Source organism: Bos mutus, chromosome 1 (genome assembly GCF_027580195.1).
Source record: "Bos mutus isolate GX-2022 chromosome 1, NWIPB_WYAK_1.1, whole genome shotgun sequence".
Taxonomy (NCBI): domain Eukaryota; kingdom Metazoa; phylum Chordata; class Mammalia; order Artiodactyla; family Bovidae; genus Bos; species Bos mutus.
This window is the reverse complement of record NC_091617.1, coordinates 57565786-57589460: the sequence shown is the minus strand read 5'-3', so window position 1 is coordinate 57589460 and position 23675 is coordinate 57565786. Positions and strand designations below refer to the sequence as shown.

Below are 23675 nucleotides of genomic sequence, written 5' to 3'. Positions count from 1 at the left end.
TTTGAAGCCTGGCTTGGAGAATTTTGAGCATTACTTTACTAGCGTGTGAGATGAGTGCAATTGTGTGGCAGTTTGAACGTTCTTTGGCACTGGGTTTCTTTGGGATTGGAAGGAAAACCGACCTTTTCCAGTCCTGTGGGCACTGCTGAGTTTCCCAAATTTGCTGGCATACTGAGTGCAGCACTTTCACAGCATCATCTTTCAGGATTTGAAATAGCTCAACTGGAATTCCATCACCTCCTCTAGCTTTGTTCATGGTGATCCTTTCTAAGGCCGCCTTGACTGTGAATTCTAGGATGTTTGGCTCTGGTGAGTGATCATACCATTGTGATTATCTGGTTCATGAAGTTCTTTTTTGTACAGTTCTGTGTATTCTTGCCACCTCTTCTTAATATCTTCTGCTTCTGTTAGGCCCATACCATTTCTGTCCTTTATTGTGCCCATCTTTGCATGAAATGTTCCCTTGGTATCTCTAATTTTCTTGAAGAGACCTCTAGTCTTTCCTATTCTATTGTTTTCCTCTATTTCTTTACATTGATCACTGAGGAGGGCTTTCTTATCTCTCCTTGCTAGTCTTTGGAATTCTGCATTCAAATGGCTGTATCTTTCCTTTTCTCCTTTAATTTTCACATCTCTTCTTTTCACAGTTATTTTAAGGCCTCCTCAGACAGCCATTTTGCTTTTTTGCATTTCTTTTTCTTGGGGATGGTCTTGTCTCCTGTACAATGTCATGAACCTCCGTCCATAGTTCTTCAGGCACTCTATCAGATCTAATCTCTTGCATCTGTTTGTCACTTTCACTGTATAATTCATAAGGGATCTGATTTAGGTCATATCTTAATGGTCTAGTGCTTTTCCCTATTTTCTTCAATATAAGTCTGAATTTGGCAATAAGGAGTTCATGATCTGAGCCACAGTCAACTCCTGGTCTTGTTTTTGCTGAATGTATAGAGCTTCTCCATCTTTGGCTGCAAAGACTATAATCAATCTGATTTCGGTATTGACCATCTGGTGATGTCCATGTGTGGAGTCTTCTCTTGTGTTGTTGGAAGAGGGTGTTTGCTATGACCATTGCATTCTCTTGGCAAAACTCTGTTAGCCTTTGCCCTGCCTCAATCTGTATTCCAAGGCCAAATTTGCCTGTTACTCCAGGTGTTTCTTGACTTCCTACTTTTGCATTCCAGTCCCCTATAATGAAAAGGACATCTTTTTGGGGTGTTAGTTTTAGAAGGTCTTGTAGGTCTTCGTAGAACCGTTCAACTTCAGCTTCTTCAGCATTACTGGTAGGGGCATAGACTTGGATTACTGTGATACTGAATTGTTTGCCTTGGAAACAAACAGATCATTCTGTTGTTTTTGAGATTTCATCCAAGTACTGCACTTCAGACTCTTGTTGACTATGACAGCTACTCCATTTCTTCTAAGGGATTCTTGTCCACAGTTGTAGATATAATGGTCATCTGAGTTAAATTCACCCATTTCAGTCCATTTTAGTTCACTGATTCCTAAATGTCGACATTCACTCTTGCCATCTCCTGTTTGACTACTCCCAATTTGCCTTGATTCACGGACCTAAGATTCCAGGTTCCTATGCAATATTGCTCTTTACAGCATTGGACTTTACTTCCATCACCAGTCACATTCACAACTGGGTGTTGTTTTTGCTTTGGCTGCGTCTCTTCATTCTTTTTGGAGTTATTTCTCCACTGATCTCCAGTGGCATATTGGGCACCTATCAACCTGGGGAGTTCATCTTTCAGTGTCCTATCCTTTTGCCTTTTCATACTGTTCATGGGGTTCTCAAGGCAAGAATACTGAAGTGACTTGCCATTCCTTTCTCCAGTGGATCACATTTTGTCAGAACACTCCACCATGACAGTCAATTTTCTGAGGCCAAAGATTCACATATATTTTAGGCATTTCTAATTTTGCTCCCCACTTCCCTGTTATTTAAAATTCAAAATTTTAGCAAATGTTAAAACCTTGAAAGTTGTAAATTTAGCCTTTTCCACTTCCTTTTACCTAATACTGACAGAAACATAGGTAAGTACTGTATTTTTCCCATATGAATAATACATGTGCTTATAAATATATCAAGGTCAAAAACAATTACAGCCCTGATTTAAATATGTCTTTCATTTAAGCTTACTTACTTTCAATGGCTAAGTTGGCTAGCTATGCACCAGAATTCATGTCATGTTCCTGGGAAGCAGCAGCCTAGCCAGAAACTATACTTCCACTTTCCAGCTTTGGTTTCGTCTGGGTGTGGCTAACAGAATGAGCCACAAAGTTGAGCAATCAGTTCTGAACCCAAAGTTCAAAACGCAGGTGAACCTCCTCCAGTTGCCCTGTATCAGCCAAACGCAGAGCATTACCAGGCAAGTGGAGCCAAGGTGAATTGCTGGTGCTGATTTACTACTGAATGGAAAAGAGCCACCCTCTGATAGGATCACTTGCCTTGGACCAAACCACAAGGAGAAAAACTTCTGTGCGATTTTGCTATTATGCCCTTTTGGGCCCATTTGTTTCTATTCCTAGGGTTAGTCTAACTCAAAAGTTAGAGTGTAGTATTACTCTTAACACTAATAAAAGTTTGCTACTTGGATGTATTACTACTTTAGACATTAAGTCTATTATAAATTCTAGGTAAAGAGCTAAAAACATATGGCATCAAAGAGTTTGAGTAGTAAGAATGTTGCTAAAAGTGACTTGACCCTTGCCTACTTTTCAGTGACTAAATTGAATGCTTCACAATGATGCGGACAACCTTAGCACAGCCTAAGGGGTGGGGCAGGGCTCAGAAGTTGACTACACTAGGAAAAGACATACCTGAACAATACCAAGAGTAGCAGATGTAACTGGATCAGAAAAGTCACCACCAGGTGGAGAAACTCTAAAAACAGGAAAAAGTCATTAGAAACGCTTATGGAAAATAATTTTGTATATAAAAGCAATTTTTAAAAATACACGAATAAAATAAAAGCACTTCTTTGAAGTCAATTTTAATGTAAATAACTTAAGAAATACAATCTTTGGAAAGAAAACCTTATATAAAAACCTTAAATAAAAACCAGTTTACTAAGTTGAAAGTTAAGAGTGACAACCGCTAAAACCTTCTAGTCTGAGAAACGAGACAGACATTTAATCATAATCTGTTTCATTTTTCTAATTAAAACAGATGAAGCAAGAAGGAAGGAAAAGGTCTGAGAACAGGGTATGGCTGTACGTGGGGACAGTGAATCTTCATATCTTTTTTATCGTGATAGGATCTTACCTTAACATGTCTATAATTTTCTAAATTGTTGCTAGGTAAGTCAAATCTATGAAACCAGCGCAAGTAGAGATGACCTAAACATGTGCGTTCTAAAGAGCCCCTTGGGTCACTCCAGCACAACCTTGGTTAAGAAGCACTTCCCTCAGTGGGGCTAAACATTATCTCTTTAAAATAAAGTAACTTTTTTCTTATAATAAGTAAATAGTTTGGGTCCTTACGCTCCTACAATGCTGACACTCCCTTCCCTCTCAGGATTTCCAAGACACTTTACTCTGCCGGCTCGCTCATAGAAAGAGGCCAAACGGGCACCAAGATATGCAGGATATCCACTATCTGAAAAATGAAAAGAAAATTTTAAAAGCAAAGTTCTAGCCAACCCCCAAATCCTATCAGTCTTGCTTATACAATAAGCAATATAAAGAGTTACCTGCAGGCATTTCAGCCAAACGACCAGAGATTTCTCTAAGAGCCTCAGCCCATCGAGAGGTGGAGTCAGCCATCATACTGACATGATAGCCCATGTCACGGAAATATTCTGACAGTGTAATTCCTACATTGGGAAGAATATTACAAATTATAATTCTATAATATATAATCCTGACTTTTTTACCCTTAAGAAAACTTTAAAGCAGTAAGTTCCTAAGTTAAGACTGCTAGCTATTCAGTTTGTGGTTCTTTCGGGTACACAGCTGAATACACTGTCTAGCCTCCTCTGCATTTAGATTTGGCAAGTAACTGACCCTTATCTAATGGAATGTAGAGTCAAGTGTTTCTTCAGAAGGCAAGACACACATCATTCCATGCTACTCTTCCTTCTGGCTTACTGAGAGGGAGAGAACTCCCAGGATCTATGGAAAGTATGTGTTAAAATGAAAGAGCTCTTTTTAGCCTGGGTCCCAACCCCAAAATGATAGAATAAAAGAGAATGTCCTCATCATCTGAAATAAACATCTATTATATTCAACAATTATGTTTGGGTTTTTCATAGCCTAGTCTACCCTGATAAACATTTTTAAAAGTAGGAAAAGACTTTTCTCCCATTCTTTGTTAAGATAATTAAGTCTGAAATTAATTTACAATGCATTTTTTTCTATGTATCTCACATACATATGCACCAAAAATACCCTCAATTAATTAGCTTGTTTGGTTATTTTTCAAAAGTAGTAAATGTTATTAATGTGAGAAATAATATTATCTAGATCATTCTGCTGCATAGACTGGGTCCTCTCCTGTAAAATCACATTCAGTAACCAGTCAGAAGAAGCTGATACAGTACACAGAAAGCAGTCCTGGGTTCTAGTTCCCGTACTGTCATTACTCTTAGTAAAGTAACCTCACTTCCCAGTGTGGTTTCTTCATCTGTTAAAATGCAGTAACTCTTACCCCATCTAGCTGTACACATCAGATGATATGGTATCTATAAATGCCCTCTGAAAAATACAAAGTACTATACAACTGCAAGATATGAGAATTGTGTATTAGTTGCTATTGCTGCTGCTAAGTCTCTTCAGTCATGTCCGACTCTGTGCGACCCCATAGACGGCAGCCCACCAGGCTCCTCTGTCCCTGGGATTCTCCAGGCAAGAACACTGGAGTGGGTTGCCATTTCCTTCTCCAATGCATGAAAGTGAAAAGTGAAAGTGAAGGCGCTCAGTCATGTCCAACTCTTTGCGACCCCATGGACTGCAGCCCACCAGGCTCCTCCGTCCATGGGATTTTCCAGGCAAGAGTACTGGAGTGGGTTGCTACTGTCTTCTCTGATATTAGTTGCTACATCATAACAATTCCAAAATCTACTGCCTTAATTACTTTATTTTACCATTAAAGAAACAAAGGGTTATATAAATAAAATAGCTGCTGGAAAATTCAGAACTTTACTATTTATCATATTACATCTGTCAGAATAAAAAAATACTGACTTCCAAGGCTTCTAAAATATGGTTCAAGGAACAAAGTCTTTAAGTAGTATCATTATTAAGGCTTAAAAAACACAGTAATTATCATGTATTTCAATCTGATGGTACAAGCATGCTATGCCTCTATGATGACATTCACTAATGCTTGTATATCTATATATATATTAAAAAATTTGACAAAAGAGACAGATACACAAGAGTAAACCTCAAAGAAGTCTGACAGACCACTTTCATAAACCTAAAGATATTAGTGCCTACGAATCAGACAAAATCAAAAGATAAGCAAACTAGGAAAATATCTGCTACTCGCAAAAGAAGAAAGACTCATTTCAAAGAGCTTTACCAATTAGTATGATAAACTACTAACCAATACAAAAATGGACAGAAGGCAATTTTCAAATGGTTAACAGATTCGGGACAAATGCTAGCTCCCTGTAAGGAATACAGAATGAAGAGTCATCTAATAAAAGCAGAGGGAACAAAATGTCAACTGTCAAATCTAGGTGTGGGGTACATAGGTACTCACTGCAGTATTCTTTTAACTTTTCTGTATAATAATTACCATAAAAAACTACTGGAAAAATGAGCATTGGTGAGTATGTGAAGAAACAGAATTTGTGTCCACTGTTATTCCTTTTGAAGAGCTATTAGAATCTAAAATCTATATTAACAGTTATATTCTCAGCAATTTTACTTCTAAGAGCTTAACCTGACAAAAATACGAAGAAACATGCACATAAAACATATGACGTAACAGTGATGTAAAAGTGTAAATAACATGCATAAGGATGTTTTATGGTGTGATGTTTGTGAGAGCAAAAAAACTATCAAGGATCCAAGTGTCCACCAAAGGAATGCCAGTTAAATGGATTGTGATGTATCCATACAAAGGGATACTGTGTAGTCAGTTAAAAGAAGGAGGTAGACTTCTTGCCTTAAAATAGTAGATGATTATGTCACTTTCTCCTTCTTAGAAGAGTAACCACCAAACAAGGAGAACAAGAAATACAGAAACACAAACTCCACTGTCAAAAACTAGGGGCCATGTTTAGCTTCAAAACAAAATCATGAGGAAAGCTAACTAAAAGAGATTAAAACAAAACAAACAACAATGAAAAAACAAGACACCAAGAATTCACCTAATGCTGCACAGCCTCAGACTATGCTTCTGCAAATTAGAAAGTACATCCTGAAGAGCAAAATCAAGAGTCCTTTGTCTGGAACACAGTAAAAGGGGTACCGGGCTAGCAGCAGGGGTTCTATGGACCCAGTTTGGCCTCAAGGGGAAGTAGGGGGATGGGGAGAAATAAAATTCAGAAAGATACCCCTTTTCAGTAGGTAAAAAGTGAAATAAGCTGGGTAGAAGAGAAAGAATTCATTGTAAGTGGCCTTGTCGCTGTGGATTTTGCTGGTAGGACAGAAGTAAAATAAATTATATAATTTTATGCTATAACAAATTTCACTGATTACCAGGAAGAAGTCCTGCTACTTTGGATCACAGAAACAACCATCCCCTCCCATCTCCTGCAAAGATAAGTGATAGTAACAATAAACATCAGCATATGAACTAAACAAAAATAAAAGAATAAAAAGAAGAACACAGTACAAGAATTAATCTGCCAAGGAACAAATGAGAACTGAGACCACAATTAACTAATAAAAGAAAATCTTAATACTGCATCCTACTACAAAATAAAAATCTCAAGGAATATACAGGAAGATAAAAAGGTTGTTTCATGAGCCAGCAGAACTCAACAAAGAACTAGAACAACATAAAAGTTTCATCAGAAGCAATACAAAGGATAAACACTGATTATCCTGTGAAAAAAACAAACAAATGGCTAAACGATAAGAATTAGAGATCAGACACGACTGAGTGACTTCACTTTCACTTTTCACTTTCATGCACTGGAGAAGGAAATGGCAACCCACTCCAGTGTTCTTGCCTGGAGAATCCCAGGGCGGGGGGAGCCTGGTGGGCTGCCATCTATGGGGTCGCACAGAGTCAGACATGACTGAAGCAACTTAGCAGCAGCAGCAGCAGAAAGGAAACAATACATATGGAAACAGATAAAAGAAATGCAATATGTTCCACTTGAAGGTAACCATAATGGAAGAGAAAAATTTCCAGAAACAATTCTCAAAATTTTTCCAAAGTGAAAGACATAGTCAGAGACTGTAAAGGTACACTATGTTTCAGGAAAAAATTAACAGAACTATCAATAGTGGGATATATTCCAATAAAATTATAACATATCAAAGTTAAAGAAGCATTCCTTTGGGTACAAGGAAAAATCACTTAAAAAAGGAAAAAAAGTAGGCCAGTGTCAGATCTCTCCTCAGCACAAGAAATGCTGACCAAAAAATGTTATATTCTGTCAAATTACTGTTAAAATTATAAGGCAGTAGAAAAAACCCAAACTTGCAAAGAAATAACAATTCAGAGAATATAGTTTCCATGAGCCTTTCTCGAAAAAACTTCCAAAAATCAAAATTTGTCCAATTGTAAAACAAATGGAAAAATTACAGTCAAGGGACCTCGCTGCCAGTGGAAACTGACTCCATTTTACTAGGTCTAAAGCTAATACAAACATTGTATCTATGGATACAGAACAGAATGTGAATATTATAACTCCTGAATATGTAGAATTCAAAGTACCAAAAGCTGGGATGAAAATGGGAGCAAAGATGGAAATACATAAACATACTGATAATCAAAGTATTATAATTCAAAGCTGAAAATTCAAGTTATAGAGATACAGATACATCCAGGGACAGAGCAATGACAAAATAAAAAAAAAAAAAAAAAAAACCTAAAAAACCCCAAAAACCCAGAAATAGAAGATACTTCATTTTAAAGTCATTAAAAAGATTAAAGCAGTTCTATTAATTTCTTATGGAGCTTCCCAGGTAGCACAGTGGTAAAGAATCCACCTGCCAATGTGGGAAATGCAAGAGACCATGGGTTCGATCCCTGGGTCAGAAAGATCCCTGAAGTAGGATATGGCAACTCACTCCAGCATTCTTGCCTAGAAAATTTCACGGACAGAGGAGCCTAGTGGGCTACACTCCACGGGATCACAGAGTCGGACATGACTGAGTGCACGCGCGTGCACACATACACACACACACATATATCAATGTCTTATATGGACAGAGTCTTAAGATATAATGATGAGTGCAATGTGGTGGTGGTGGTTTAATCACTAAGTCATGTCTGACTCTATGGACTGTGTAGCCTGCCAGGTTCTTCTGTCCATGGGATTTCCTGGGCAAGAATACTGGAGTGGATTGCCATTTCCTTCTCCAGGGGATCTGCCTGATCCAAGGATTGAACCTGAGTCTCCTGCTTAGCAGGCGGATTCTTTATCACTGAGCCACCTGGGAAGCCCAATATTTAAAAAAAAGAAAAAAGTTCTAGGAATATGGTTATATGTATGAAGATACTTTAGAATGAAAAGTTCTTTGGAAAAAAAATATTTTGGTGCTAGCTTTAAACTAGAGAACACATGTTACTCTCTTTCATTCCAATTCATACACTCACCAGTATAAATAGAGGCTTCTCTAGCAGCCACAGGCATATTGGATGTATTGGCTACCAATGCTGTTCTCTTCATAATTGACTCTACCTTACCATCGACTTCCATCGTGAGCTAGAGACAAACAATCTATTAGTGATTCCCCCAGTTTCGAAATAGAAATTTTTAGTTTCATTTTCACAACTTGTTTATATTTAATCCCCCTTATCATCTGTGTTCCCAAAGAAGTATTTCCCATCATTCCAACCTCTTCCCTCTATCCCACTGTGCTGTAAAGAAGTCAGTATTTCCATTTCATAAAAAAAGTCCATTATTTTATGGAAATAGGAATATTATTATTACAGTAACCTAGTAGACCATTCAAAGTCTATATGACTTTCACACCAATAGATATTTTGCCTATTTTATCTTTCTCCCAATAATTGAAAATCACTAGACCACAAAAAGAAACTTTCAAGAGTTTTGACTGAAAAATTCAAATTCCCTTCCTTCGGTATACAAATTGAATCATAAATATAATTAGAAAATTCCTTAAAAGATTTTTGATAAATAAGGGCATTGCTCCAGATCCAAAACAAAGCTTTATTAATTGCCAATGAAAGCTGATTAGTGGTATTTTCTCTAGACCAGTATTGGAAGCTTTATAGATACAGACCTCTGGGAAGTCCCGGAGGACTTCAGACATCTCGTTTCCTCTCTCACCACATCCTACGTAGATGATCACATCACTGTTGGAATACTTGGATAGAGACTGTGATATCACTGTCTTCCCACAGCCAAAGGCCCCAGGGATTGCAGTAGTTCCTCCCTGTACACATCTACACAAAGCAAACAAGTAAGGATTACTTTACTCGCTAATATACACCAATAAACAAAGTAGGTTAGAGACACAGGGGCTACCCTGGTGATTCAATGGCAAACAATCCCACAGACAGAGGAGCCTGGCAGGCTACGATCTCTGGGGTCACAGAGTCAGACACAACTTAAGTGACTGAACAACAACAACAAAAGTGACACAGAAATACAAGGTAAAGAAAGCACTTTAAAATATTGTCATCTGTATCTGTACATACACTTACAAAGACTGAGGTACTGACAGAGATATAACAACTGTTCCCCTATTTGCACCTAAAGTAGGATATGTTTTTTACAATAATTAATCATCTGTAATAGCTGGAAAGTGAAAGTATGTTCCATAAGGTACCTGGAGAAGAGGACTATGAAAATAAGATAAATAAAACAGTACTAAAGATACTCTGAATGCTTAAATAAATCAGTTTATGAAAGGACAATATAAGAATTAAAGCTAAAAGAAAAATACAAACATTTTTGAAGGCTGTCTTCTGAGGTAAAAAATAAGACCTAAGAATTTCCTATTTTGTTATAGAGGTTAATAAGCAAGACTTTTGTTAAGGTGTTAAGGCAATGTACCTACTCAATAAGTACCTATGAAGTCCTTCCAAGGCAGTACAAACTATGCTTGGAGACACTAAAGAGACAGCAGTGAAGAAGACAGGCATGTTCCTATATTCACAGAGCTCTCATTCCAGTAGGTAAACTGGTGACTCCGGTGGAGTCGGCTGGTGATCACAAACAATTTAGCAACCACTTTCAAACTTTCCCTAAAAAGTGGGAGTAGAGAGGGACATACTCTTAAGAGCAGAGGAGAGTGAATGTCACAAGTATGTGTGTATGTGAGCGAGTATGTGGGTCAGGTAGGAGGGTCTGGACAGAAGAAATGAGACATAATGCTAAGGGAAATTCCTTTGTAATAGTGTATTTCATCATAAAATTCACACAAACACTGCATCCTTAATAAGGATAACAGACTTTTCTCATATGAAACTGCTGCTACTGCTGCTAAGTCACTTCAGTCGTGTCCGACTCTGTGCGACCCCATAGACAGCACCCCACCAGGTCCTGCCGTCCCTGGGATTCTCCAGGCAAGAACACTGGAGTGGGTTGCCATTTCCTTCTCCAACGCATAAAAGTGAAACATGAAAGTGAAGTCGCTCAGTCATGTCCGACCCTTAGCAACCCCACGGACTGCAGCCCACCAGGCCCCTTCGTCCATGGAATTCTCCAGGCAAGAGTACTGGAATGGGGTGCCATTGCCTTCTCCACATATGAAACTAGTATGCATTAAAATGTTTTCCCATTGAAGCCTTTCAGTGACTGATAAACTAGAAAGGCAAGTCCATTCATCCTATGGCTTTGCATACTTCTTTCAAATCATCTTTAAGCCAGGGCGGGAAGGCAGGGCTGGGTGTGTCCCACGTTAGAAGTTCAACAATCCAATGTGAAAAGTGCTACCACAGAGCCCATTCAAGGTTTGTGGGAGTACACAGAAGGGGTACAAAGTCTGACGCTGGACTGGAGTGGGGTTTCTGACAGGAAAGTCTTTCTGACAGAAGCTAAGATCTGAAAGGAAATAGAAATCAGCCATATGTAGGGAAATAACATGCTATGCAGAAGGAACAGCATAACCAAAAGTTCAGGAGCAAGAGGGAGCCCTGCTTGAGGATTTAAAAGCCCATCGGGAAGCCTGGAGCATGGTCTGTAAGGAAGCAGTTGGACAGCAAGTGGCTGAGACAATACTAGAAGGTAAGCAGGAGCCAGGTCACAGGTGGCTTTGTATGGGGTTAAGGATTGTATGTTTGTCTTGAGAGCAATAAAGAGCACTTCAAGCAAAACAGTGCAGGATCACATATGTGTTTTAGTTGGATCACTATCTAATATGGACAACCACTCGGAAAGAAGGCAAAACTGAATATGTGAAGTACAGTCATGGAGTAGGGATGAAAGATGCAGATAAAAAAATATTTAGGGAACAGAATAACAGCACTAGTTCATTAATAAGATGTGGGAGAGTAAAAACAATCCTTGAGAGAAGTCACAGATTTTAGAAGAGGGATTCACTGGATGTACAATTACTGAGAGAGGCAGCAAAGTTTCAAGAAAAGGAGTGGTGATTAAGATGATGATACAGGTTTAGAAATCAACATATATAGATGAACATTTAAGTCTTGAGAGTGGATGAAGTCATTCACAGAGGGTAAGATGTATAATGAGGAAAGAAAAGAGAAAAACTCTTAAGAAATAGCAAAATGAAGGCGAAGAAACCTGCAATGGAGAATAAGCAATACCTTCCTGTAGAAGAAGGTAAACGGAAAAGCAAAGGAAGTGGATGTTCAAGAAGGAAGGAGTAGAATGCAATATCCACATCAAATGTTGTAGGAATTAAGAAAATACTAACTTATTTATTGAGTTATCAATATGGGAGTGACTGACAATGTTAGTGAGAGTAGATTCACTGAGGAGTGGAACCATGGCCATAGTGGTACAGTGAATTAAAGTGGGAGAAGTGGAGACAACTTTTTTCAAGAAGTTTGGCTGTGAAGATAAGGAGAAAAGTAGTGGAAGGCAGAAAGAGAAGGGTAGAAAGCAGATCTCTTTTCATCACATGGGAGAAGAAAGGAAGGTCACCTAATGGAAGGTCTCTGAGGAGACATGAGGTGGGGTAAACACCAGAAAAAGGAAGAGGAACAAAGGATAAATGGGAACACGTGTTAACTGACAGAATTCCAAATCTGATGGCCCCTCAGTTCTTTGTGAAGGATCTGAGATGACCATTTGGTGAGAATAAAGGAGAAAGAAGAGCTGAAGATCTGAGGCAGGTGGAGAGGTTTGAAATAGTCACTGAGGAGAGCAGAAGAATGACAATTAGGGAAATGCAGAAGGATTATGCCACAGTGCTGAGATACCAACCTGCACTTATTTTTCTCAGCAGCCTGAGTGTAGATTTGGGAGAAGGAGATAGCCAGACTGATTCACAGTTGGTATTTTACCAGGTGGGTATGATAGAAGACAGAAGACAAAGAAACAAGAAAATGTAATATACTGACAAATAGTCATAGAAGTGATAGACTACTAAATTTAAACTGGATTCTAAAGGATATAGAAACAGGAGGTGCTGATTAAATAAGAAGAGTCAAAGTACTGAAGATCTTATGAGAGAGTAATAGAACACAGAGTAAGTTTAAAAGTAAGCAAGCTGAAGGGAGACATACAGGGGTTGGTGATCAGAAGTTAAAAGAGTTAATATCACTGCTTCAGTTTTTTCTGCAAATTAAAAGATGAAGTGATTTGTTAAAAGTAAAGGATAGTATGGTTATACCTAAAACTTAAAGAGAAAGGTTTTTAAGCAACTGAAGAAAATGGCAAAGAGCAGACTATAAAGTTAAGAAAGATTGCTGGATATAGCACAGAGAACCCAGGTGATTTTAGAAATCATCAATGTATAGTCACATCAATCTACTAATTATAGGATAACAAGAAAATTTCAGAAAGTTTTAGAAATAATGCTTTCCTTTTGCAACTGTGAAAAAATAAATTCTCTTCAATGGTCTGACTCTAAATAAGCACTGGCAAAAACATAAAACATATTTCTCTAGATAAAACCTATTTTAGGATTAGCACATAAAACCTTATCTATAAAGAAGTGAAACAGTAAGCACATATAAAAATATGAGGGCAAACTATGGGACACAGCTCAAACTCACGGAAAAAGGGCATCAAGGACTCTCTGGCCAGTCAACAGAGGATGATTAGCTGGCAACTTCTCAGTGACAGGCCGAACCTGACGTACAGGCCATACTTGGACCATGCTGAACTTCTCCTTTATACCTTCAAATTCAAGCTCCAACACGACATCCTATAGAAATACAGTGGAATTTTCAGAATACTATGAACATTTCTTCCTCTAAAGAAAAAGTAATGCCAGACTTCTCCTAGGGGGGATTAGAGAGGTAGTATGTGGAAGTAGGGAGGGAGACTTACATCTTTTATTATAAATATATACCGTTCTGATTTTTTTTTTAAACTAGGTACACTTATTACTATTTTAATGATTAAAAAAAAAAGTTTAGAAACTTTGGGGAAAGAAGTATTTCAAGTAATAGAGAAACAGTTAAATAAATTACATGAATATACACAGGAAAAATTCCTGAAGGATACAAAAGATATTCCTTGAACTGAGGGAGGGAAGAAATGAAAACTTTCATAATTTATCTTCCATTCTTTGTTTTTTTACTTTATTATAATCCTCTTGCACTGCTTTAATGAAAAATATTAATCTAATTAAGAATCCTAAAATATTTAATAAAGTTAAATATTTTAAATTATTTACAAAAGCAAAAAGATAATGAGTAACTTTTAACATGTGTAAATAGTGAGATGGTTTTAACTATTCACAAATGATCTCAAGGTCCAAAGACCTACAGAAATTTGTAACCTTGTTGATAAACATGAATCTGAATTGTCCACTTTAGGACTGTTCTTTAACATGTGGGTGAGTGATTCTCTAAGCTAGTGAGTAAGGACAGCTGAATGCCCAGAACCCCAATCTTAATTCTTTTGTTCTCTATTATGCCATAGAGCACAGATCTTATTCATGTGAGATGATCAGAAAATTGTTATCATCATATCTTATTGGGAAAAAGTTATATACTACAATGACCTTCCCAGTAAAGATTCTTCAAACCCACAAAGATTATCATGTATCTACTGTATTTGATATGATGTGATTATCAATAATAGCAAAGGACTAAGTTTTAAATGGTTCACTGAGAGTAAGAACTTACAATCCATTCTATGATTCATTATGTGAACAGAGACTGAAAATTAAGATCAAAGTCTTTTTTTTTTTTAGATCAAAGTCTTTTCTATGCCTAAAGAATCAGGGGTTTGGGAACTTCCCTGGCAGTCCAGCGGTTAAGACTCCATGTTTCCACTGCAGGGAGCACAGGTTTCATCTCTGGTCAGGGAACTATGCTCCCCCATACCCCATGGTGTGACCAAAATAAAAAAAGAGAAAAGAATCGGGGGTTTAAATAATGTAGCATAAGTTAAGAAGGTAAGAAAATACTGTACTAGCTGTTTCTCTTCAAAAAGAAACAATATATTTTGCCTTTTGTATTCCTAAACTCAAGTTTTAAAGGAAAATATCTTAAATTATGAAAGTAACTTAAAACTTACATATTAAATATGAATTCTATAACTATTGAGAGTTCTACAGCTGGGTAACTGTATCAGTGGGGCCACTCATGCGAGTTAAAGTTTATATGATACTTACAGAGGTATCGTAATTTCCAGGTGGAGCGATGTAGGTGACAGTTCCTCTGTTTCGTGGAGGCAACATGATTTTGTGTTTGATGAGAGAGTTCTCATTGACAATTCCGTAAATATCTCCACCAGTGATGTGACTACCAACCTAGAGAACAAACATACTTGTTGCTTAATACTCAAAGAAATGTCAAGCCATTTAATGTTCAATAAACATCAAGGAAATGCCCCTTGCCATTATTTAACTCATTTGCCTCACTTATCAGTATAACGTATTTGTTCTATAATCCTTCTTGTGGAGCTTAAAAAAAAAAACAAGTAAACTATGCTTCTGCGGTCCACTTTTATTTTGACGAAGAGTACAAAATAGTTCACTAAACACTCTTTTCACATTCTTTCACCAACTTTAGAAATTTTGATTACAAAGACATACCCGTAGGTTTTTGCAAGGTGTGAAATCCCATTTGACATCTCTGCTAAGAGCAGACACATTTACTCCTCTGGGAATGTAAATACTTTGAGTCTGACTGCTGATATCCGACAAAGGTCTTTGAATACCATCAAAAATGGCTCCCATAATGCCTGGACCAAGCTCAACTGAGAGGGGTTTACCAGTGCGAAGTACAGGGTCTCCAACAGACACACCAGCTGGGAACGGTGGTTGAGGAAAACTCACTATGAAATACCGGAGATAATATAAAATAAAGAAGTACCACAGCTTAACACGAAATGACATATAAGAAGCTAAACCTGAGATTTTCAAACTTATAGTCCACAGCATCGTGAGTGTTTCGGTAACTTTTTCATAGAGATCTACAACAAAAGATATATTTTATAATTCCATCTACTAAATAATCATGCTCAAACATTTTAATAAGTTTATGTGTCTAACAAGTGAGTAGCACTCTGAAACAAAAAGACACATAAATTGAAACAAAAAGACACAAAAATTGAAAGAAAAAAGAACATTTTAACTTCATTTTTAAATAATCTCAATTCTTGCAAAGGGGATTTATGTGCCTGTTGGGTAGTCTATAATTTCCAAACCTAGGACTCAGACTGAATACCCAATCCACATCATATGACACCTGGTTTTCATATGACACCTGGTTTTTAGCTTAGCAATTGCCAAAAACTCGGCTTCACAAAGATATGACATCATCGACAAGAATACAGTGCAGTCAGATAATGAAACTGTTTATTATCTCAAGCTACTAGTTCTCATGGTGTCTGAGAAGATGTTGAATATTCTTGTGTTTACCGCAAATCCTTAAAACATCCCGGGGCACCACATGAGTTTGCTGCAGCTGCCCAGAGTGCCTTGGGCACAGTTTGGGACCCACAGGCTAAAAATAGATTCAAAAGCCTCTCTATAATACATTGCTTCAACTATACTGATGAGGAATATCAGTTCCTTAAAAAGGATATTAGAATTAGAAAAAAAACTTAAACTCTTAAGACTGAGAAACAACCAAAAAAATTTTAAGACTTAACAATCATTAAGAGATTTATTAATAAGTGATGGTATATTCATATGCTGGAATTCTATGTAGCTGTAAAAAAGGACAGGTACTTTTATGAATGAAAGATCTCCAAAATATACTTTAATTTCCAATATTTGTTTATAAAAATATTTCAAGCCTATAGCAAAGTTGAAAGAATATTACAGTGATCTACCATACACACTGCATCTTATTTATCACATATCTATCCATCTTCCACAATACAAATATTTTTAAGTGAATAAAAGGTGTAGAACAGTACTTATACTATCTTCTGGGGAAAAAAAAGGAAATAAAAATACACATTTATAATGGTCCATATAAAAAACTAGAAGGATATATAGTAAGTGGAACTAACAAACTGGTTGCATGAATGCATGTCTGTTTTGAAACCTGGCCAAATACAGGATGACAAAAGTGGGGCAGGTTCTCACTAAACACACATTCATTTGTTTACTTTAAATCTTTAAACCATGTGAAAGACTAAATTAAAGATAAATCTAACAATAGAAAAAAATCCTTTTGATTAGTGATGATTTCATAGCTATGAAGACTTTTAATTTTATTAAAAATTTCAGGTGATTTTGTTTAGAATTAGCACTCCAATACTGACATAGAGAGAAGAGGTCTTGTAAGCATATATTTCTGCATGGCAAAAAAGCTGTCCCAAATAAAACTTAATTAAGTAGTCAGAGAAGTAATGCATAAGAATAACAGCACTGAAATATTAACAGCAATGAAAGTTCAGGAGATAATACTGATTTCTCAAAATAAGAGCACTAATTTCTAGTACCTTTCAATAAATGTCTATCTATCAGCTTTCTTCAAAATACCAGCATTCCATGTTTCTGATATCACTAGTGGTGCTTTTACCTTGGCCAAAAATCTTTAAATTCTGACTTGTAGAAAATGGCCAGAAATTGAAGTAAAAAGGATACAAGTTTCTTCATACACCTGGATGGTAGCCATGTCGCCCTCTAATCGGATAATCTCTCCAACCAACTCGCTGTGGCCCACTCTCACCAGCTCGTACATGGCTGCGCCTGCCATGTCACAGGCGGTAACCACTGAAAGGAGCAGATGAGTGTTTTAATGACTCAAGACTCTGAACAGTTCCACAGAATTAAAATACCCAGTAAGTTTGTTAATACACTTCTCTCACATATTTATAGGAAACATAAAACACCTCCTATGGGACACACAGTCTCTCAAAAAGTACATTAAAAAAAATTATACTTGATTTAAAACACTGTGTTTGTTTCACGTATATAACACGATTCAGATATATACATAATTTTTTCAGATTATTTTCTATAGATTATTATACACTGAGTATAATTCCATGTGCTGTACAGTAAATCACTGTTGCTTATCTATTTTATGTACAGTAGTTTGCATTTGTTAATCCCATACTCCTGATTTGTCCCTCCCTCCCTCTCCCCACTGATGACCATAAATTTGTTTTCTATGAGTGTCTGTTTCTACTTCATATACAGATTTATTTGTATTATTTTTTAGATTCCACATATAAGGGATATCACACAATATTTATCTTTGTCTGATTTTCTTCTAACATTCTCTAGGTTCACCCATGTTGCTGCAAAGGGCAATATTTCATTCTTTATATGGCTGAATAACATTCCATTGTGTATATACACCACATCCTCTTAAGTTGATCATCTGCTGATGGACACTTAGGTTGCTTCTGGTTTTTGGCTGCTATAAATAGTTATGCTATGAACACTGGGGTACATGTATCTTTTTAAATTACAGTTTTCCTCTTTTCTGGATATACAGTCATGAATGGGACTGCTGAATCATATGTAGCTCTATTTTTTATTTTTAAGGAAACTTGTACTGTTTTCCATAGTAGTTACACCAATTTACATTCCCACCAACAGTGTAGGAGGGTTCTCTTTTCTCCACACCCTCTTCAGCATTTATAATTTGCAGACTTTTTCACGGCAGCCATTCTGACTGCTGTGAGAAGATACCCCACTGTGGTTTTGATTTGCATTTCTCTAATAATTAGTGATACTGAACATCTTTTCATGTACCTGTTGGCCATTTGTATGTCTTCTTTGGTAAGATGTCTATTTAGGTTTTCTGCCCATTTTTCTGATTGGATTGTTTTGGTTTTTCTATATTAAGTTACATTAGCTGTTTGTGTATTTTGTAGATTAACCCTCTGATAGTCACATCACTACAAATATTTTCTTCCATTTCTTTTTGTTTTGTTAATCAAAAAGACACATTTTTAGCATATGCATAGATGGGATAAACAGAATAAAATTTTGTTAGGCTTTAGGCTAAGATTACTTGTTTACATGATACACATGAATACTATTTTCATTTTGAAGTTCTATATGACAAATATACATTGAACTCTTAACTAGTAGCACTGAGGCAAGTTTTCATCAGTCTAGGTTGCTGTAATACAAGGAATGGTGGGTATTGGAAAAAATAATAATAAAAGACTAAAACTAACAATCATCAGCACGCTCTGTTTTCACGATTCTTCTGAGAAATATCACATAAAACAACAACTTTAGTTTCTAACTTTATACCAGTGGTTCTTGAAACTCTTCTGGGACAGATCTACCTAGAAAAACTCCATTTGCATTTGGGCTCCCCAGGTGGTGCAGTGGTAAAAGTATCCGCCTGCAATGCGGAAAAAGACGCGAGAGATGTGGGTTTGATCCCTGGGTCAGGAAGAGCCCTTGGAGTAGGTTGGCAACACACTCCAGTATTTTGCCTGGAGAATCCCATGGACGGAGGAGCCTGGCAAGCTATAGTTCATGGGGTCACAAAGAGTCAGACATGAGTGAGCAGAACAACAAACAGGATATTTATAATCAGTCATGACCGCTGGGTGAAAGCCTCATTAAGAATTCCTATTTCTTATAAATACTATATTAGATTTTGCACTTATTATTTTGGATCATGTTGCCCAGCAAGCAAAAGTTACTTTTCTGGCAGGAGGGTAAGTTTGGATGTTTTCAGGTATGTATAGGAATAAGTCTATGGTGGGTTTTTTTTTTTTAAACTGTATTATTATTTTATTAAGGAATCCATTTTTATGACTGTCACGAAGCCAGACAGAGTTAACAGTGACGAGTTCTGGAGGTAACAATACCCTACTCTGAACTTTCTAGTTACAACCAATGTCATCTCCCTAGAAGCTCAACTTTTCTATCTCTGCCTCTCCCTACCAGACTCCTAAGGTCTCAATTCCTGCCCTCCTATTCCTGGAAGATGCCAATGCTAACTGTGTAAGAGGTCTTTTCAGGAGAAGACGACTTTTGTCTTCCCAGAAGACAAAGCCTCTACTTTGCTCTATGAGGCAGATAGCAACCCCAAACCACAGACAGGTTGGGACCTGCGCAGGCCTCAATGGAGTAAGTCTATTTCAATATTTAGCCTTCAGATACAATTAATTAGAACTATGAATTAGGTAATATTCAAGTAGAAACTATTAGGGAATTAATATTTAACTTACATTAGAACAATGGAAATTTATTTCTTTTATCAATATTTACCTCTGTATCTATAAGAATAATTAAGAAGCATAGAAATGTGGGCTAAGTCACTCCAATTATGTCCGACTCTGTGACCCCATGGACTGTAGCCCACCAGGCCCCTCTGTCCATGGGATTCTCTAGGCAAGAATACTGGAGTGGCTTGTCATGCCCTCCTCCAGGGGATCTTCCCGACCCAGGGATCTAACCCACATCTCTGTGTCTCCTTCATCGGCAGGCACGGTCTTTACCACTAGTGCCGCCCGGGAGGCCCACACTGAGATACCACAGAGAACTAAAGTGTCGACAAATTTCAGAAAAATATTTTCACCTAAACTCTTCTGAGAGTGTTCTTTGCCTTTTCCCTAAAAGTTCCTACGTACAGTCTGTCTTCCTTAAAGGCTTTATGATCATCAAGGTAAAAAATTGTTTCTCTGAATGGTGAAGAGATTGAAAATAGTGAAATATATTATTTGCTAAAAATTCAAGCTCAAACACCAAGTTCTAAGCAGTAGAAGCTTACTAGGGAGAAATAAGCGGCCCAGTGACTGATAATCTTCACTTGTATTAACACCCAAAAGCACCATCACCTCTATTGTGATTAGAACATCAAAAAGACTACAACATGAGGTTTATAAAAAGACAAGGAAAAGTGAATTTTCACAGCACTAAAGATTACAAATCAATGAGTAGTTTTACCAACAGAAACTGAATCACATTTGCAGTGGAAATGTGGAATAACAAACTTAATACTAGGAGGAGATTTATTTATTACTTAAAATGCAATACTCCAAGCTATGGGCAAAACAAACATAAACTGCTTTCCATTCTCATTATCATGTCATAAGACTATTTTGCTACAGGTAGCTAGTTACGTGATATCTGAATCATCACTCAGAAGGATTTATACATGCAAAGAGCCATGGTTGATATTTCCGAGAAATGTTCTAAAAGCAATGACTAAAATATAAATCACATTAATAGACATTTAGGTATCACAAAATAAAACCTATAAACTTTATAGCTTTTTAACTTCAGATTTAACAACAACAAAAAATTTAAGACAGGTAACACTATCTATACATTTACATAGTAATTATTAAATTTAGATAATAAATGTTATAGTAACCCTTATGATGGAAGTATTGCCTCAGTCTTACAGCAGGTATGAAATCTTCTAAAGACAGAATTTACATAGGTGAAGAGAAACTTGTGTATTTCTGCCTAAAACATCTTGAAAAGATATTAACTGATATTAGGGATTTTTACTATTATGATTATTATGTATTACTCACCAGGTCCTGAGACCCCATGCACATAACCAAACGTGCTTTCTTTATCTTCATCACGTATTTTGGGGAGCTTGGAGAAATCCATCATGTTAATTTACCTATAATAAAAAAGAAATTAAGTTATAATTAGAAACTTTAAAGCAAAAGAACCAATATAGGTAGTGAACTCTGGTGTATAGTTGAGTTATTACCACTTCTTCAAAGTAAAATAGAATATAAAATTCTTAAGATTTGGTTAAAATTACCTCATTCTCAGATAGTCTACAGTTATTAAAACTGTAGTTTTATATAGTCTATAGTTATTAAAACTCAGAATTGTATCCCTACACAAGGTATTCCATAGAAAATATCCCACGGACTGTAACAAGGAAAGTGATGTCTTTCCAGTGGCTTTTCTAGCCCTGCAACATCTTGCCCTGCCATTTAGCTCTCTGACTTCCCCAACTACTCCTTACCTTTATCATGCTGCATAAACATGGAACTCTGTTATTACGCAAAACACACGCACATTCTGTCTCCGGGTCTTTGTACACACTATTCCCCTCGTCTGGAGTACTCTTCACCTGGATGTCAGCTCCTATACCTCCTGCAGGTCTTCACTCAAATATCCCACACTCTGAGAGGCCTTTTTGCCTATCTGCCCATCTATTTAAAATTGAAACATACCTCCCTCCTTCCCTACTTTATTTTTTACCATCTAACAAATTATATCTTATGTTTAAAAAAAAATGTTTAAACGTATAATCTATTTTTAAAATGTTTCTGTGATCATCCCTACCTCCCCCCACCCCTCGCCTTTAGCAGAATACAGAACAGTTTAGGAAATTTAGTTCAATTTATCTAGTTTAAGATGCACAACCTGAAAGACCCAAACAGTGTACTGAGTCCAAAGAGAAAACTAGTTACAGATCCCAGAGCAGAAAGTTTCCTTGTAACTGCTGGTCTAACTTATTATAGACAATTTAATAAAGGAAATAAAATACATGCAGAGATAAAAAGCTACATAATGTCTCCTAACAACCTTAAAGAAAAGGTCACAGATCAATAGATAATAAAGTACCAAATAATATGCATTTATTTACTAAAAGTTCAAAGATTAGCAAAGGAAAAGGAGGCTCGCAAAGGCATACCAGGTGGAGAAATAACAAGAACAAAAGAAGGGAAATAAAAATTTCAGGAGAGTTCATGGACCAGCCTGACTGCAATAAAAAACTGCACTGCAACAGTGAGAAATAAGGATTCAAAGGTAGAGATTAATTTGTGGGTCTAGAGATGAATGCCTAGTGGACTTTATCCTACAAACAACAGGGAACAACCAAAGATTGTTACGAGAAGAATGATGTTTAATCAATCTAACATTAAGAGGAGAGGGGAAGCAGGCATGGTGAGAAGTTAAAAAGCTCTGGAAATAGTATGGGTTGCGTCTATGTTTTACCAGAGCTGTCACCAGATCCTTGCTCAAAATCAACCAACCCCTCCCTTGAACAGGAACTAACATATCTTTAATCACAGGGTCTGGACACAAAGGAAGCTATAGGGAGAGAAAAACAAAAAATTGGATATCAAAAAACTGAAATCAAGATGGTGATGAATCTGATCTTCAAAAGACCCTAAATCTCTTTCTACAGTGATTTTTTTTACTACATTGGTGTACAAAATGACACTCCTACCTGCAGCCATGAAGGGAAGTCACCGACCAAAAGCCAGAAAGGTGGTGGTGTCTGTTTCCAGGAAAACCTTGCCTTTTTCCCAGAAAACTAATGCATATACTTCCCCATGATTAGTCTTACTCCTCTCCCTATTATCTTTATTCCTTAAAAGCAAATCCCTCTTGCCATTAAGGGGACAATTTGACTACTGAACTAAGTTCCCACTTCTCCATTCTCTGGCCACTGAATAAAGATTGTGTTGCTTCCGTTCCGCTTTGGTTTCATTTTTTGGCTGCCGGAACATGAAAGGGGGGAAAAAAAAACCTTCCCCATGGAGGCAGAGGGCCTCAGGGGGCTACAGCATGAGCAGGGTACATACAACTTAATTTGGTAACAAATGGACTCAATTCATTAACTGTTTACCAAGCTCTTACCAAGGAAAAGGTACTGTGTTAAACTTAGGGAATAAAGATTGTGAATAAAAGGAGATTTCACTAGCTGTAAACAACTGTACCATAAAGCAAGACTACTTAAGTGTTCAAATGATAATACACAAGGAGCAGAGGAGAAACTGATTCAGTTGTGGGAAAAGTGTAAACCAATGGGGATGAGTTGGAGGAACCAGTAACTGGAAAGTAAGCTTCAAGGCTGAGTTGAGTCCAGAAAGAAAGAATACAGAATGAGAGGAAAATCAAATCCTGAGCCTCGGGGATTCATTCAGGCAGGGTAGACTAATGTTTTCCAGTCTTTCTGGAGCCACTGAAGGATCACTACAGAATCCTACATTTCTTGGAACATGATCTGTAATCCATTAACCAAGGTGGCTTTCCTGGTAGCTCAGCTGGTAAAGAATTCGCCTGCA

General features: G+C 37.0%; 1 protein-coding gene across 1 annotated transcript in view; it reads right to left on the bottom strand.

The window, feature by feature from the left end:
* Window positions 1-23675, bottom strand: part of ATP6V1A (ATPase H+ transporting V1 subunit A) — a 60659-nt gene that overhangs the window by 9185 nt on the left and 27799 nt on the right. The window contains exons 2-11 of the mRNA XM_005906305.3: window positions 21168-21262; window positions 17293-17421; window positions 15286-15500; window positions 14863-15000; window positions 13292-13443; window positions 9385-9547; window positions 8735-8843; window positions 3702-3824; window positions 3493-3607; window positions 2830-2893 (exon numbers count right to left, since the gene is read on the bottom strand). Coding sequence (XP_005906367.1) covers window positions 2830-2893; window positions 3493-3607; window positions 3702-3824; window positions 8735-8843; window positions 9385-9547; window positions 13292-13443; window positions 14863-15000; window positions 15286-15500; window positions 17293-17421; window positions 21168-21252 — 1293 coding nt within the window. The 5' untranslated portion in view covers window positions 21253-21262. The remainder of the gene's footprint in view (window positions 1-2829; window positions 2894-3492; window positions 3608-3701; window positions 3825-8734; window positions 8844-9384; window positions 9548-13291; window positions 13444-14862; window positions 15001-15285; window positions 15501-17292; window positions 17422-21167; window positions 21263-23675) is intronic.